The 16,110-nt window shown below is 36.6% G+C and overlaps 1 protein-coding gene across 1 annotated transcript; it reads right to left on the reverse strand.

Moving 5' to 3' along the window:
- Positions 1 to 3,010: 3,010 nt before the first annotated feature.
- ggt1a (gamma-glutamyltransferase 1a) lies at positions 3,011 to 15,182 on the reverse strand. The gene is made up of 13 exons (XM_082188427.1): positions 14,925 to 15,182; positions 11,660 to 11,836; positions 11,451 to 11,581; positions 10,806 to 10,895; positions 9,836 to 10,028; positions 9,408 to 9,568; positions 9,162 to 9,311; positions 7,598 to 7,734; positions 7,178 to 7,365; positions 6,809 to 6,936; positions 6,452 to 6,564; positions 5,032 to 5,145; positions 3,011 to 4,946 (listed from the first exon to the last, which is right to left on the reverse strand). The coding sequence occupies exons 2-13, from the start codon at positions 11,830 to 11,832 to the stop codon at positions 4,800 to 4,802; spliced, it is 1,725 nt and encodes a 574-aa protein (XP_082044553.1). The 5' UTR covers positions 11,833 to 11,836; positions 14,925 to 15,182; the 3' UTR covers positions 3,011 to 4,799.
- Positions 15,183 to 16,110: the final 928 nt, after the last annotated feature.

A 16,110-nucleotide genomic window follows, 5' to 3' on the forward strand; every position in this document is an offset into this window, starting at 1 on the left:
CCCAAAATCTTTCTCATTCTCATTCCTTTATGCTTTCCATCCTGGAGCTGAGAAGATATAAAAGCCAGAGGGTTTCCTTGTCTGACAGTAGAATACTGAATCATCTCTCCTCAGGCCAAACTTACAGTCACCCTCAGCAACTGCCAGCTGTGGGACAATACAACTGTCAACTGTTGGACATTGCCTTTTGTGTGTCAATCAGTGGATTTTTCTTAGTTTTCAGCTCATTCAAAGTATGAGTGTGCACACTGAAAACTATTTGACGGAACATTCATGAATCTTAACAAAGCCCCAGTGAGTTATGAGCATTCGCTGGTGACCACACTCCTGTCAGTGAGTAGCTTCAGGGCTGTTGTGGAAGAGAATGCTTCCTTGAATATTTTTATTCTGTCTTTTCCCTGCTGAGGAAAGTCAACATTGTAATATATGCAAATCACACACAGACAAAGCCTGAGGCACTTCACTTACATGTTTTACAGGCTGCTACTGCATTATGGAGTAATGCTCATGATATAAAAACATGTTAAATAAAAGTTATACACTTTTGTACAAAAATATACATATGCTACTGTTATAAAGTTGGTCGGTATGATTTTTTAAAATGTTTTGTAAAGTCTCTTATTCTCACCAAGGCTGGATTTATTTGATCAAAAATACAGTAAAAGTAATATTTTTAAATATGATGATATTTCTTATTATTATCAATGTTGAAAACAGTTGTGCTGCTTCATATGTTTGTGGCAATCATGAGACATTTTTTTCAGGATTCTTTAATAATAGAAAGTCAGAAAAACAGCATTTATGTGAATATGCTATTTTTATAACAATGTAAGTAATGAAAGTAAAAATTTCTTTCACAAAAAAATCAAATAAAAAAAATCTTACTGACCCCCTAACGTTTGAATAATAGGCTACTGTGAATTTTTTTTAAATGCTGCCTTCGGATGATGCATTCTAAGTTAGGAAGGTGTCGAGGTATGTCCAAAACCACTGTTAGCTTCACTTACTGTATCCATTCCTGATACTTCATTTTTGAAGGCAGCAGATGTATCCTTCGCTGCCTAATATCCCACAATCCTGTGCTTTCCATTCCGTGACAGTTGGGTTTAAACAATAAGTCTGAAAGTTGTGGTTGGTCGTCGGTTTGCGTGTAAATAATTGTCATGTTTGACCAACGTTTTTCCACGTCTGATGTCATTTCAAGAGAGATTACTATTTAAGTAATTAAATATTTTCGAAGTTACCACCAAAGCTCGCTCTATATTACATTGTTACCTCAGAAGTCAGTTTCGTGAGGCACCTTCGTGCACAAACGCCTGACAAGGTTTTTTTTTCTTTTTTTTTTTTCTTTTTTTCTTAGCGTATAGATATTACACATTTGAATAAATGTCAAAGAATAAAGATATTTGTAATTAAGGCATCTTACCAGCAGGGGCTAATGGAGCCATGACAAACCTTGATCGTTTACAAATCAGAACGTAATAACTTTGATGTGTTGGGGACGGAGCTGGCCGACCGACCAATAACATAAGTAAGGAGTGAAACCTGTATTAAAACAATCCATGTCCAAATATGTATAGGACACTTCCCTACTAGGCTACTATGCAAAAGGAAGACTTTGAAAGTAGACTAATACCTGATTCTGGATGAGGTAAATTGCAATTCTGTTTAGTGATGCAGAAATTATACTACACTGCTATTAAAGGCCTTTTGAAGGGGGTGGATTGGAATCCACTGCTGCTTCAATGTATATGTAATGAGTGATTATAATCAAGGTATTAATCAATATTTTTCCTTCTAAATATGAAATGAGTTGAATGACTTATCTGGAGATTTTACTTTGTTATAGAAGTTACAGTGTGATCACTGAAATGTTCTTTTCATGTATTCTTTAATGTCAGTATTTGATATCTGAATGCAGTAACAGTGCTTGCTTATTTAGCCTGGCTTCCAGAAATGAAATAGGGACATGTTTTGTGTTTGAGAAAGGTCTTCAAAGTGTTAAAACAAATAGGGACCTTTGAAGTCTATAGTTTAAGGGACCATTTCTCAGTTAAAGCCTATATTTTCCATTTAGACTAAAGTTTCCTATCCTTGAGAGAAAGAACTTGTTATCTTGATGTTTTGAAACAAGACTCCTGTTTATAGTTAGAGCCTGGTCAAATCCAACCTTGGAAAAGCTGTGTGTCGGTGTGTGTGTTAGTCTTCTTGGTTACAGGTTAAGGAACCACTGGCATTATTGGAGATTGACTGGAGTTGTTGTTCGGGACATGCTGGCGCCCAGCAACCCAAATCTGCGACCTGGAAGATCACGACGTGCCTAACTTCAGGGTCTGAGTGCCAGCTGCATAATCTATGGAGATATGCTTCAGTCTATCTGTATATGTGTGGAAAATTACTATGTTTATCTTTTTCTTAGCAATGAGAATCATTCAACCTGAAGCAAGGACATAGCTTAGACCTTGGTGAAGAGTACCTGCTGTGATCTTTGTAACTGTAAGCGGGGCGGCCTACGAACTCCTGTGTGAGTCTTGAAGCTGACTTCTGCTGATGAAACTGCAAACTATCTTCAGTAAAACTTTTCTTCAATTTATTATAATTCAGACTCCGGGTCTTCTTTCAAACATCTGGTCCTTGGGTCCTAAACTGTTAACCCCTAACACTTTAAAACCAGATTTTCATTAGTTCATAGGTTAAATCTTGTTTACTTGATTTTTATCATTCTTTCAAAGAAGTTTGCTCTTCTACCTTTAGAAAAATTGATGTATTCCTGTGTGTTGCTGCTGACTGACTGGGCATGTGATAATTTAGGCTATCATGCCTTTCAATTTTCAAAACATGTTTTTGCCTCAGAGCTGGTTCAAATGGCACTGTTTCATAAAATACAGCTTGCATTATTTAGTAATTAGCTCTTCAAATATTTATACGAACACTTATGAATGCGACGGCAAACATCTATCGGTCCAAAACAGTTTAATTAACAGCATAGCAACAGCCAGAGGACAGTGGATGTTTAAAAAATATATACACAAATGTATTTTATTTGTCAGAATGCACTTTACATTTCCACCACAGTGTAATTTCATGATATACATTATCATCTAGCTTCATGAAATAGCTTGAATGTGATATACATTATACAGCATGATATTGCAGTTTTATGATTTGGTGACAAAAAAATACAACGTTCAACAGTCTAGTGATAGCTCATAATGTAATTCAACATAAAATCAGACTAACATTAGATAATGACAGGGACTTCTGATGAATATCTCTACACACGTTTAATATTAGATGTTGTTATGATGGACCTGGGTATCTCTTAATAACCTTTTTCATGGCCTGATTTTTATGTTTTTAAGTTAGTTACACAATGTTACATTTTATATTGCCTTGCAGACTTCTAATGTAACATTCAGACCTGAAGTGAAAATAATGTGTGTGTTTTTTACCTTAAAGCTCAGGTATGTTTCATTTACACAAGTAATTTATTCATAACAGAAAAACAGTTTTTATTGTCCTTCACTTTTCACATTACGAAAGTCATCTCGGGAGAGAATGGCTGTATACGGAGTAACATGTCCAATGAGGTAATCTGATGCCTTGCATGCTATTCTCCCAGGATTTTACTTATGAATGGCTATATCAGTAACAGCTTCTCTTCACCATAAGAACAATATCATTCCAGTTCACTATTTAAAAATGAATATGTTGGTTGCTGCTTTAATCGAACATTCAGCTTATAGATAGTAAGTTTCCTCACACATTTTAGCAGTGTCTTGTTATCCAGTGTGTCTACCATGAAAAATAAAAGCTTAAAGAGGTAGTTCACCCAAAAAATAAAATGCTTTTCCAACTTATACAAGTTGCATACAACAAATACAAGTCATACTGTCCACCATTTTTGAAGCTTGAAATCTCTAATCATCAGAATGTCTCGCTAACATTTACTTTATTTCTGAATGTTCTCTGAACGTTCAAACATTCCAGTTTTCAAATGTTCTAAAAGTGTTTATTTATTTTTTTGGGTTATGAACTTTAAGGAAACTTTCCATTTTGCAAACATTACAGGAACGTTACTTTTTCATTTGAATGACATTTAAAAATGTCCAACTAGAACGTTTCAGAAAACAAAGTTCCATGATCAATGTATTAATAGTGTTTTGCGCTAATGTTTTGAGAACATTATTAAAGACCAGATAATTTTGAACAAACATTCTATTAACGTTACTGGAGAACCTTGCCAGAACGTAAGCCAAAGTTCTAAGAATATTCCCTGTTAGCTGGGAAGAAACTCGGTCCCAGGCAGTCAGCATGATGTTCAATAAATACCTGTAATATTTTAATTTCATACTTATTTCCCTGACTTGAACAAGAGTCGCACATCCTCATTTTGGAACACTCTCAACATTGACCCCATGTCCATTAACCAAAAAACCTCCATTACACAACAAAGAACCTGTACAATGGAATGAGGTACTGTACCTAAGAACCCCCACATACTGATAATCAATACTCTTTTCTACACACAAAAGGAATAAATGAGCTTGGTAAAACCATAGACCGTTCAATATGAAGGTTAGGCACTATTGATACCGATGAAACATTTTCCCATCAAAAAGAAAAGTTAATAAATACAGGGAGTCTTTGTGCAACCTTGGTGCATTGTGGTCCATGTTGATTGTTGGACTGAGAGGTGTATTGCTTTTGAATGTGTATATTAGTTTTTCCTGGTTCTTGATTGAGTCACCAATGACCAAAAGTCCACAAAATGTGAAAAGGGCGAGAGAGAGTGGTGTTCAGTATCCCGCAGGATAGCCGCCTTTCCTGGGATCAGATTCAGCGAAGAGTTTGTCCCCTTGTCGCACAATGGCCTGCACTACTGCTCCTGGCGTCCTCAGCAGCTCCGTTACATGATTCTTCTGAGCCAAGCCATCAAGAACACTCTGTAAAATCATGTCACACAGTTAATGAACGGTTTTTATCATGACTTAAATTAAGAAAGTTCAGTGGTCAAGTGCAGAAACCCACCTGCTCAAAGTCCTGTTCCACAACTGTCATGTTGGGGTTGAGTTGGTTGTGGACTCTGGGCTCTGTAACTGATTTCTTCAGATCGTAGTGAAAGAACAGTGAGTTCAGGATCACCTGGGAGAAGTGAAATAAGTGTTATAAGAGAGAAAGTAAAGGGAGACATTCAAAGCCATGGCTGGGAAACACTGCTGCATTTTTGCACTTGCATCCATATACATATATATATCTCACATGAGTAGCAGTGCGATATGGCTTGTATATCAGCATTTATGTGATATACTTTTGATATATACTTATGATAAATTACTTTTCGAGCCTACGCCTGAATGACAGCGTGCTGATATACAGACATATCGCACAGCTATACGAGTGTGATATTGCGAATACAACAGTTCGACGGCACACGTGAGAAAATAAGAAACAACAAACGGAGTGTCTTTAGAAACCCTCTTTTGTCTCGAACTACTTCCTTCCGCCATGGATTCAAATCTCAAGTTGATAGTTTAAAGGAGTGGTATAATGCCCCTTTTTACAATATGTTAAATAAGTCTCTGTTGTCCCCAGAGTGTGTATGTGAGGTTTTAGCTCAAAAAACCCCACAGATAATTTTTACAGCACGTTCAAATTGTCACTTTTTGAGGTTCAGTAAAAACGCGTAATTTCGTGTGTGTCCCTTTAAATGCAAATGAGCAGCTCTGATTACCTCAGGCAGACAAGCACTTCAATGTCAGAATTAACTGCTCTGCCATTTATGTTTAAACTGGAGTCAAACAATGATGGAGAGACTCAAGAAGAAGTGACAACATGCATAATGCAACAGGACGTTTCTGAATGGTTAGTTGATGAATTTATGTTGCTGATGTGGAGTTAAAAATCTTAAAGTCATTGATTAGCATATTCTGTCATGATAATCTATAAGTCGCTCGTGTGGAAACTGTTGTAAGATTCCTACAGAGTGACAAGCTATTGCATTTGTGTTACGTACTTTATTGCATGTGAAAAGACGGATGCGACAGCTTGAGCAGACTCACAAATGTGCACTACTACAACAACCCTTCCTCTTCTCAACATGGACTGTGTGTTCCCGGGAGCGGGGTTTATGCCAATTTTAGGGTTAGTGATGTCACTAACATTCCGGGAGGAATGTCGTGTAGTCCTTACCAGCCATTTATTGTAGTCCTTAAAAAACGATTTCTTTAAAAGCAAATATCTTCCTTTGCTTTGAACTTTGAGCGTTGTAACTTTGCAGATGTTGTTTATGTTCAAACAGCAACTCAGCAGTTTTGTTCCTTCAAAGTTCGTGCCTACAGCCGAATCACAGCCGTGCTGATATACAGCCATATCTCACTGCTACTCGTGTGATATTGCTCATATATATATTGGATATACAGATATTAAACATTTTGATGTCTGTGGTTACCAGAGCAGTTGCTGTGGTGATTTTCGTCCCACCAGAGGCCCCAACCACCATTTTGACTCTGTTGTGTTTGTCAAATATTATCGTGGGGCACATCGATGAAAGTGGTCTTTTACCTTGTCAAAAGACAAAAGTAGTATGTTAATACATGTTTTCATTAGAATTTTACCAGTGTGTCTATTCATGGGTTTCATCAGGTCCCTTTCCACAGGTGTATAAAATCAAGCACCTAGATTATGAATGCAGACTGCATTGTGCTTGATTAATACACCTGTGGAAAGGGACCTGATGAAAGCCATGAATAGAGATAAAAGGGGGTATAATTTTTTCATTTATTTTAGGCTGTAAAACCCAAGACACCTGGCTGAATGAAGTTGTTGGGTGAAGGGGGAACCCCAAAGCCATTGGTAATGTAAGGGGAGCTGAAATCATCCATCTCATCATTAAAGATAATCCCAGTTGAGCGTGACATCACCTTAGAGCCAAAACTGTGAGAAAAGAAGAAAGATCAAGATAATCAGATCAAAATGAAGGGAACACAAATATAGCATTTCCCCCTGAGGTTCACTTAAAATGTGTTTTTTTGACACCAAAAACAATCATATTTTTCTTTCTCAGGGATCCAGAATAATATATGAGAGCAGACTATATCAATATTGTTAGAGGAACAGTGTTTTTAAAAATAAATAAAGTGAGAAACATAGGTCTAGTGCCCTTTTTTCCTCTTACTAAAGGTTGATGGTGCTGGTGGCCGCCACCGCGCTCCCATCCTCTGCGATGACTGACAGGTGAGCCGTGCCGTGGTCATCGGGTACAAAGTACTCGGGGTCGTAGTAGGTGTCTGGGTGAGTGGTGTCATCTGTGATTTTACTCCTAATGTTGTCTGCAAAGTAGTCTGAGGTCATGTTTTGGATGAGCTGGGAAAGGAGATAATTGAAAAGAGATTTACAAGAGGCCATTGAACTCGTAGGTGCATGAAATCGGAACAGTTAGAGGCCTTGGGAAAATATAGTCAGACAATAAAAGGACTCTTTAAACCACTTCACAGATCTTGAGTAAAATTGCATGAGATCGGGTTGCTTTAATTCCCATAACTCCTTGTGTAAGGCACAAAAAAATGTGAAATATTTACAAAATAGTTGCACTCACATCAGTAATGTTGAGGTAACGCGGGTCTCCCAGTTTACTCCTCTTGGCATAAGCAAAACGAAATGCCTCTACGATGCGGTGATATGTCAAAGTCTTCATCTCTGCTGTGGACACACTGCTGTTTGAGAAGTTGTAACCTAGAAAATGAGAGTTGATTTGAATAATTACTGTAATACATTTCCATAAGATCAAAACGCAAACATTTACTTTGCTTACACAATTCAGTAAGTCTTAGGGACACTTCCACTGTGATTCTTTTCCACTGTTCTATGTAAACATACACTAAATGGACGTGTTTGACCATTGCATCTGTGCATAACACGGAGTTCTAAAAATGTAGCGTTTAAGTTAAAAGAGAAAAACATAGAAAAATATATATTTACATAGATAAACTATGGAAAAGCAGCACAGTGGAATGCAGAAACATCCTGTTTTATAGTTACACGGCTCTCTGGAATACTCTCTGGAATATGGAATTCTGCAGTTAGATATTTTCCAATATTCTTCATCATCAATGGCAATGCTGTGTTTCAGTCCATTCGTTTCTCTTGTTTCATGGAAACAAAACTGGTATGGCATCTTGAATCTCTTTCATAGATTGCAGTGAAAATGCAGTTTCAGATTTTTGAAACATTATTGAGTTGGATACTTGTTTTGTACATCATGATGGACTTTTTACAAAATAATTTAAACTCTAAATAAAGATTTAATTTACATTTATAAATTTGGCAAACACTTTTATCCAAAGCAACTGCTACATTGGGTTACACTTTATTTCAATAGTCCACTTTAGACATTCTATTAACTATAAGTAACTTTTCAACTACATGTCAACTAACTCTCATTAGAGTATTAGTAGGCTGTAGTAGACTGTCAGTAGACTGTAAGGTTAGGTGTTAGGGTTTGGGTTAGGAGAATAAGTTGACTTGTAGTTGCCAAGTTAGTCAGTAGAATATCTATTGGGGGACCAACAAAATAAAGTGTTAGCAGATATCAGTCTAATACTCGAATGACAGTTAGTTGACATGTAGCTGCATAGTTACTTATAGTTAGTAGAATGTCCAAAGTAGACTATCGAAATAAAGTGTTACCAAATTTTCTTTCATTTATTGCATCTCTTGACACCTGGTCTTCATTCATCATATCTGGTCCTGGGTCTTTAAATGTAGAAACCCCTACAGGGTTACACAAGATCTTATCCTGCTCGCATTGTTGATGTTTATTTTGTAATAATGATCAGTTAAATGTACAGTACGTTATTTCGTAATGCATAACATGATGCTGCTCGCCCTCATGAATGAAGCTCTTTTGCGTAATCCTGGAATTACTCAATGAAGACTGCACTCTGACATAGCGTCTCTGAGTGAGTTAATATATGTCTGGGGTGATGAAGGATTATTACATAATCAGGTACTTAAGTCCTGCTCAAAGAACAACATGTTCTCTCATAGTTATCCATATCTCAGTCATCTATCAAATGTTTGAACATAATCTCTAAACGCTTAAATATGTCGTAAAGAACAATCCATCCATCTCCTTGATGCAAGCATGCACAAAGACTCACCATCCACTATGTTAAGAATCAGAGCGAGTACAGGTCCACTGGATGGAGCATCAGGAATATTAATGGTGTACTCCCCCACAGTTAACTTCAACGGGGTCTCATTTAACACTGGCTTATATTCCATTAGGTCCTCAAGTGTTATAATCCCTCCTGTAGTGACAGATTGATTTGCGTATATTATTAAAATGAGGTCAGATGACCTTTAAGGCATGATAAATGGGTTAAACAAAGAAAGTATGAAGTGACCTGCAGCCTGGATATCATCCACTATATTCTGGGCCATAGATCCGTTGTAAAAAACATCCGGCCCTTCTTCCGCTATCCTCTCATAGGTGTCAGCGAGTTTGAGATATCGAATTATATCATTTTCCTTCAGGAGGTTTCTGTTTGAGTCACAAAACACTTCACTGGAACACAGAGAGAGGACAAGATCAATATGATTTCATTAAAACTACTAGTAGAGGCAGTGTTTATAGAGTGTGGCGAGTTAGATTAGTTATGTGTTTAATATCAGTAGAATTAATAATGTATGATGCAGCATGAACAGTACACAACCGTAAACCTTGCTACACTTATTACGTGACACTGAGAAACTCAATGTGCCATTTTCATTTATGATGAGTAGATTTTTCTCACAGATTGCCATGTATAGCATCCAAAAGATAAATCCTTACCACAACATCACGTCACTCAGAATTGATTCTTTGTTTTTTGCAATGGCATTGGCCAAGGACTTGCCAATTGGAAAACCATTGCGTGCCAATTCTATACTGGGCTGAAACAGTTCCCTCCATGGAAGTCTCCCATGCCTTGTGTGCGCCATCTCGTAACCACGGATTTCTCCTGGTATGGCGATGGACAACCCTCCTGCCATTCAAACAAGACACAGTACAGTGTTTTCATCATTCAAGGGCCAGAACTGCAATTAGGTCAGTGACACGACGCTCATTTTCTGTCCTATCTGTCAATTTATTCAAAAATACTTTAAACAACTTAATGCAATTAAAAAGACTATTTAAAAGAAGAAAATTCTTGTAACAATTCTGAGAGAAATTAATACTTTTATTCAGAAAGGATTCAATAAATTGATCAAAATTGACAGTAAAGACATTTGTTTAAAAAAGATTTATATTTCAAATAACTGCTGTTCTTTTGTACTTATCTTCATCAAAGAATCCTATTACAGTTTCGGATGAATTTTTTGTTCGATTTTTTTTGCAGATTTTTTACATAAACCTATGTCTTAAAAAAAATAAAAAAAATAAAAATGCTTTACTAATATTTGAACAACTTTTGTCCACCAAATCAAAGGCATATGATGTGACAAACATGCAGAAAACAAATCAGGAAAATATGCCATAGTTAAAAATCACATTTGTGTTTTATTTATTTAAATGTTTTATTGCTGAAGTAAGAGTGTTGAACTGTCTTCTCTTGCATCATTTCACTTTTGGTGTGAAATGGCCTTTACATTTTCCAAAAATAGAACCCAGTCCAGGTGAGAAAAAGTGTAAAATGTAAAGTGTACGTGTAAAAAGAGTAACGTAATGTATTAATTTCTTTCCATAAAAAGTAACGCAATTATAAAACAGAATGGAGGCTGGACTTGGTGATACGTTATGGTAATATTAATGGTAAAGATACCTTTTCGTGACAGCTGGGTGTCATTGCCAAACATGTCCTCTGAAGCGTTCATTGGAGCAGTTTCTCTGGCATCAATTGTCTCCACCTTTCCTGTGGACAAAAACATGGAATTTATTTATTTCATTGTCAAGACTGTGTCATTTTGAGTGTTGTTTATGAAGACTATAAATTACTAAAACATTAAGCCTTGTGAGTCACCATCAATTGTTGTTTAATCTTGTTAGCTTCACCTAATGAGGCAGTGGTTATTCACGTCATTTGCTGACATTTACAAAGAGTGACGCAAGATTTGTGGTCACTATGATGCTGAGTCAAACCATGTGCCCTTTTTCTAGGCACTTGACCCCAGGTTGCTCTTGGGAGTGTCAAATCAATTAATGTACTGTAAGTCACTTTGCATGACAAGTATCTGCTGAATGGCAAATAACCTCTGCGTCATATTAAATTCCTAAAGCATGTCCTTCAGTGTCAGGCTTACTAGAAAGAGGTGTAATTTTTGTGGAGCCCTGCAGTTTAAATGATTTTTCGAAGATTATTGGAGTATCTTTTACATTTAATTCGACGTGTTCAATGAAGGCAACGCAAAGGTCATGGATTCGATCCCCAGGAAAGCATCAGCTGAATGTATAAATGTCAGTGTTTTACCTGTTGCTGCATTGTATATGGTGAAGAACAGCCCCCCTCCAATGCCCATGCTGTGTGCATTAAACAGCCCGACACACAACAGAGCAGCAATAGAAGCATCAACTGCTGAACCATTGCGCTTTAAGATGTCCCTGCAAACATAAAGAAAGCTGGGTGTGTAAGTGACGCTCAATGGCATGCAAGGAAACTCTGGATCTTTGGACTCTTACCTCCCAACCTCAGAGCACTTCCCTGCATCTGCTGCAACTGCTGCTTTCGAGTAGAAATGGTCCAAGGATGCAGCGAGTGTCCTGTTTCCGATCCCCAAATACACACCCATGAAAAAACCAATTGCAGCCACAAGCAAGACCACCAGCCCAGCAACAAGAGACTTCTTGACCATTTTCCTGAATGGATACAGAATGTGAATACATCTGAGATAATCATATTTGAGGGTGTAATTTGATGTATGCATGATGAAATCTATGAGATTATCACTCATTACACACAATACAAATATCTTTATTTATTTTGTAGACTGACGTGCTTATCACCACCTCTTCAATGTAATTTACTTCATCATTTTCAGTTGATCAGTGAACTGTATTTACAGAAACAATGAGTTTCAAAATATATGCAGCAGTATATGGGCATGCAAATTTGTGTGATCATAGAGAACATAGAGAACAAAGATAGATAAACTGAGACAGATCGATAGACAGAAGTAGACAGACAGATAGATGACGACATATTGACAGACACAGAAGATTGATAGAAAGGCAGACAGAATTAGATACACAGAAAGAAAGATGATAGAATGATACAGATTGATAGACAGAGACATTAGATTGACAGAAAGATGAAAGATAGACAGAGACAGAGTGATGAGAGACGGACAGACAAAAAGATGAAAGATATAGGCAGAGACAGATAGACAGACAGAAATATGTAAGATAGACAGACAGACAGAGAAAAAGATGATAGAGACAGATTGATACAAAGAGAAAGATGATAGACAGTGACAGACAGATGATAAATAGTCAAGTCAAGTCAAGTTTATTTGTATAGCGCTTTTCACAATACAGATTGCATCAAAGCAGCTTCACAGTATTAAATTAAAATAATACAACAAAGTTTGTTTCAAGAGGAATTTATTGATTGATAAAATTAAATTAAATATCCCCAAAATATCCCCAATTGAGCAAGCCAAAGGCAACAGTGGCAAGGAACCGAAAAACTCCATCAAGTGACCTAATGGTGTCCTAAAACTCCATCAGGTGCCTTAATGGAGAAAAAAAAACCTTGGGAGAACCCAGGCTCAGTCGGGGGCCAGTTCTCCTCTGGCATTGGATAGAGGCCGGATTGTAGTTTGAACTGTAGGATTATATGAATGCCTGGCTGAAGAGATGCGACTTTAATCTAGTTTTAAACTGGGAGAGCGAGTCTGAGCAACGAACAGTATCAGGAAGACTATTCCAGAGTTTTGGAGCCAAATGTGAAAATGCTCTCCCTCCTTTGGTGGTTCTGGATATCCTAGGTATGACCAAAAGCCTTGAATTTAGTGATCTCAAAGAGCGCGATGGATTATAGGGCGATAGAAGATCCGTTAAATAGACTGGAGCTAAGCCGTTTAGGGCTTTATAAGTCAGTAGCAATACCTTGTAATTAATACGGAACTTTATAGGTAACCAATGCAGTGATGATAAAATCGGTGTTATATGATCATATTTTCTTGATCTCGTAAGAACTCTAGCGGCGGCATTTTGGACTAACTGTAGCTTGTTTATTGAGGATGCAGGACAACCAGCTAATAAAGCATTACAGTAATCCAGTCTCGAGGTCATGAATGCATGAACTAACTTTTCTGCATCAGAAACTGATAGCATATTACGTAGCTTAGCAATGTTTCTAAGGTGGAAAAAGGCTGTTTTTGTAACATAAGAAATATGATTTTCAAAAGACAGGTTGCAATCGAGTATAACACCCAGGTCTTTTACTGTAGAGGATAAAGTAACAGGACATCCTATGATGTTAAAGTTGTATTGTGCGAGGTTTTGTGGGCGGTTTTTTGAACCGATAAGTATTACCTCTGTCTTGTCTGGATTTAATAAAAGAAAATTACGCGTCATCCAATCTTTTATATCTTTAACACACTCTGTCAATTTGGAAAATGTAGCGTTTTCATCCGGCCGTGATGAAATATATATTTGAGTGTCATCAGCATAACAATGGAAACTAATTCCATGTTTCCTTATAATATTTCCAAGTGGCATCATATATATTGAAAATAACAGAGGGCCTAATACAGATCCCTGCGGCACTCCATAGTTTACTGGAGTTATGATCGATTTTTCTCCATTTAAATAGACAAAATGGTAGCGGTCAGATAGGTATGATTTGAACCAGCTTAGTGCTTGTCCTTGAACACCAGTATAATTTTGTAGTCGATCTAAGAGTATTGTGTGATCTATAGTATCGAACGCAGCACTAAGATCAAGTAAAACTAGTATTGAGATACAGCCTTGGTCAGAAGCTAAAAGTAAATCATTTGTGATTTTAACGAGCGCAGTTTCAGTGCTATGATGCGGTCTGAATCCAGACTGAAACTTTTCATAGATATCATTTTGTTGCAAGAAAGAGCCCAGTTGAGCGGACACCACTTTTTCTAATATTTTAGACATAAATGGAAGATTTGAAATGGGTCTATAATTTGCTAGATTATTATGATCTAATTGTGGTTTCTTAATGAGAGGTTTTATAACTGCCAGTTTAAATGTTCTTGGAACATGACCTAAAGATAAAGACGAGTTAATAATATTGAGGAGAGGCTCTTCCACTACAGATAACACTTCTTTCAGTAGTTTAGTTGGTATAGGATCTAATAAACATGTTGTTGTTTTAGATGAAGTGATAAGTTTATTTAACTCTTTTTGTTCTATAGTTGTAAAGCACTGTAATTGTTCTTTCGGGGTGATAATTGAAGCTGAATTATAAGGCGCGATCGAAGATTGAACGTTTATAATTGTGGTTCTGATGCTTTCTATTTTCTCAGTGAAGAAGTTCATGAAATCATTACTACTGAACTGTAACGGGATATTTTGTTCGGGTGACGTCTGTTTATTTGTTAGTCTAGCCACGGTGTTAAATAGAAACCTTGGATTGTTTTGGTTGTTTTCTATTAGTTTGCGGAGGTGCTCAGCCCTGGCTCTGATATTGAAGAGTCAGCAGTATTAGGTCACTAATCAAACAAGTAAATGTGTAAATAGACAGAAAGACAGAAAGATGCGAGAGACAGATAGACAGGCAGAAAGATGAAAGATAGACAGACAGACAGATGATAGAGAGACAGACAGATAGATGAAAGATAGACAGAGATAGATTGATAGAGACAGACAAAAAGATGAAAAATAGAGATAGATAGATAGATAGATAGATAGATAGATAGATAGATAGATAGATAGATAGATAGATAGATAGATAGATAGATAGACATACCTCACAGATGATTATGTCTGGTGAACCAAAAATCCTAAATAATCCATAAAACCGAAATCCTTTTTCTGGTGTAAGTGGATGTATCAACACGAGTGAATGGGACTGGGGACAGATATAATCTGTGCTAATTAAAATTTAACTCCAGAGGTTATAAATCAACTTTACACAACAGGGGATTGGCTAAGACAGGATTATTTTTCAAAAAGCCCTGACGGTATAAGGACAGGTAGGCGATTACTCACATGAAACCTCACCCTGTTATGAAAAGCTTAAGAGCTTCAGAGGTAAAACTACTGCAAGATTGTGATGACAATGCATTCACTCCACCCTTAATCTTAGACATTTAAACTACTACAACAAGGGTTGTCTATTCAAAATAATAATTCAAAAACGGTAAAAATGTCCAGACAATTTCTATAGGATTAAATATTGTAAAACACAGCTACAAAAATAAATAAATAAATAAATAAATAAATAAATAAATAAATAAATAAATAAATAGATAGATAGATAGATAGATAGATAGATAGATAGATAGATAGATAGATAGATAGATAGATAAATATTGAAGAGTCAGCAGTATTAGGTCACTAATCAAACAAGTAAATGTGTGACATTGGCATGTAAATTCCCCTGTACAAAAGGTCAAATGTTATTTTTTCCACTGAAGAACAAGACACTCTTTGGATCATTCTGAAATCATGACGGATAACATGGATCATCGGTTTTGAATTAAAAATGTCTGTGACAGCTTCAGCACCGGCTTCATTAAAGCAAAACGTCGTGAAATGTATTTTAATGTAGCCATTCATGTGATGTCATCCAAGTATTTCAACGTTGACTAAATTGGTTATGCTGATAATATAATTTGGAATGAAAATAGCCTATTGAATTAGAAAAGAATGCATAGAAGCATTTTCACTGGTGGTCTCATCTTTTGGACATCATTTTTGAAGTTTATTCATGTGAGTCAGCATTTCCTGTTACGTAAGATTCCAAAGAAACACCTCTGATGCAGCATGTTGGTGTTGACTTTGAAAATGTCATGTTTATGCTTGTAGCTTCCAGGAACTTTATTCAGGAGGAATTGCTCCATTGATAAATGCTAAAGACCATTTCAGGCCTTTGGCACTTTATACCAATGACAGAAAATTCCATGACCTTGTAAATGGCATCAAAGAGCACA

This window comes from Leuciscus leuciscus (assembly GCF_965113295.1).
Source record: "Leuciscus leuciscus genome assembly, chromosome: 13".
Lineage (NCBI taxonomy): Eukaryota > Metazoa > Chordata > Actinopteri > Cypriniformes > Leuciscidae > Leuciscus > Leuciscus leuciscus.

Coding starts and splice junctions, on each gene's coding strand:
- ggt1a (XM_082188427.1), bottom strand. CDS start 11,832: ATGGTCAAGAAGTCTCTTGTTGCTGGGCTGGTGGTCTTGCTTGTGGCT. Junction 11,582..11,659: donor AAGTGCTCTGAGGTTGGGAG/GTAAGAGTCCAA, acceptor TTATGTTTGCAG/GGACATCTTAAAGCGCAATG. Junction 9,312..9,407: donor GGATGATATCCAGGCTGCAG/GTCACTTCATAC, acceptor CTGTCACTACAG/GAGGGATTATAACACTTGAG.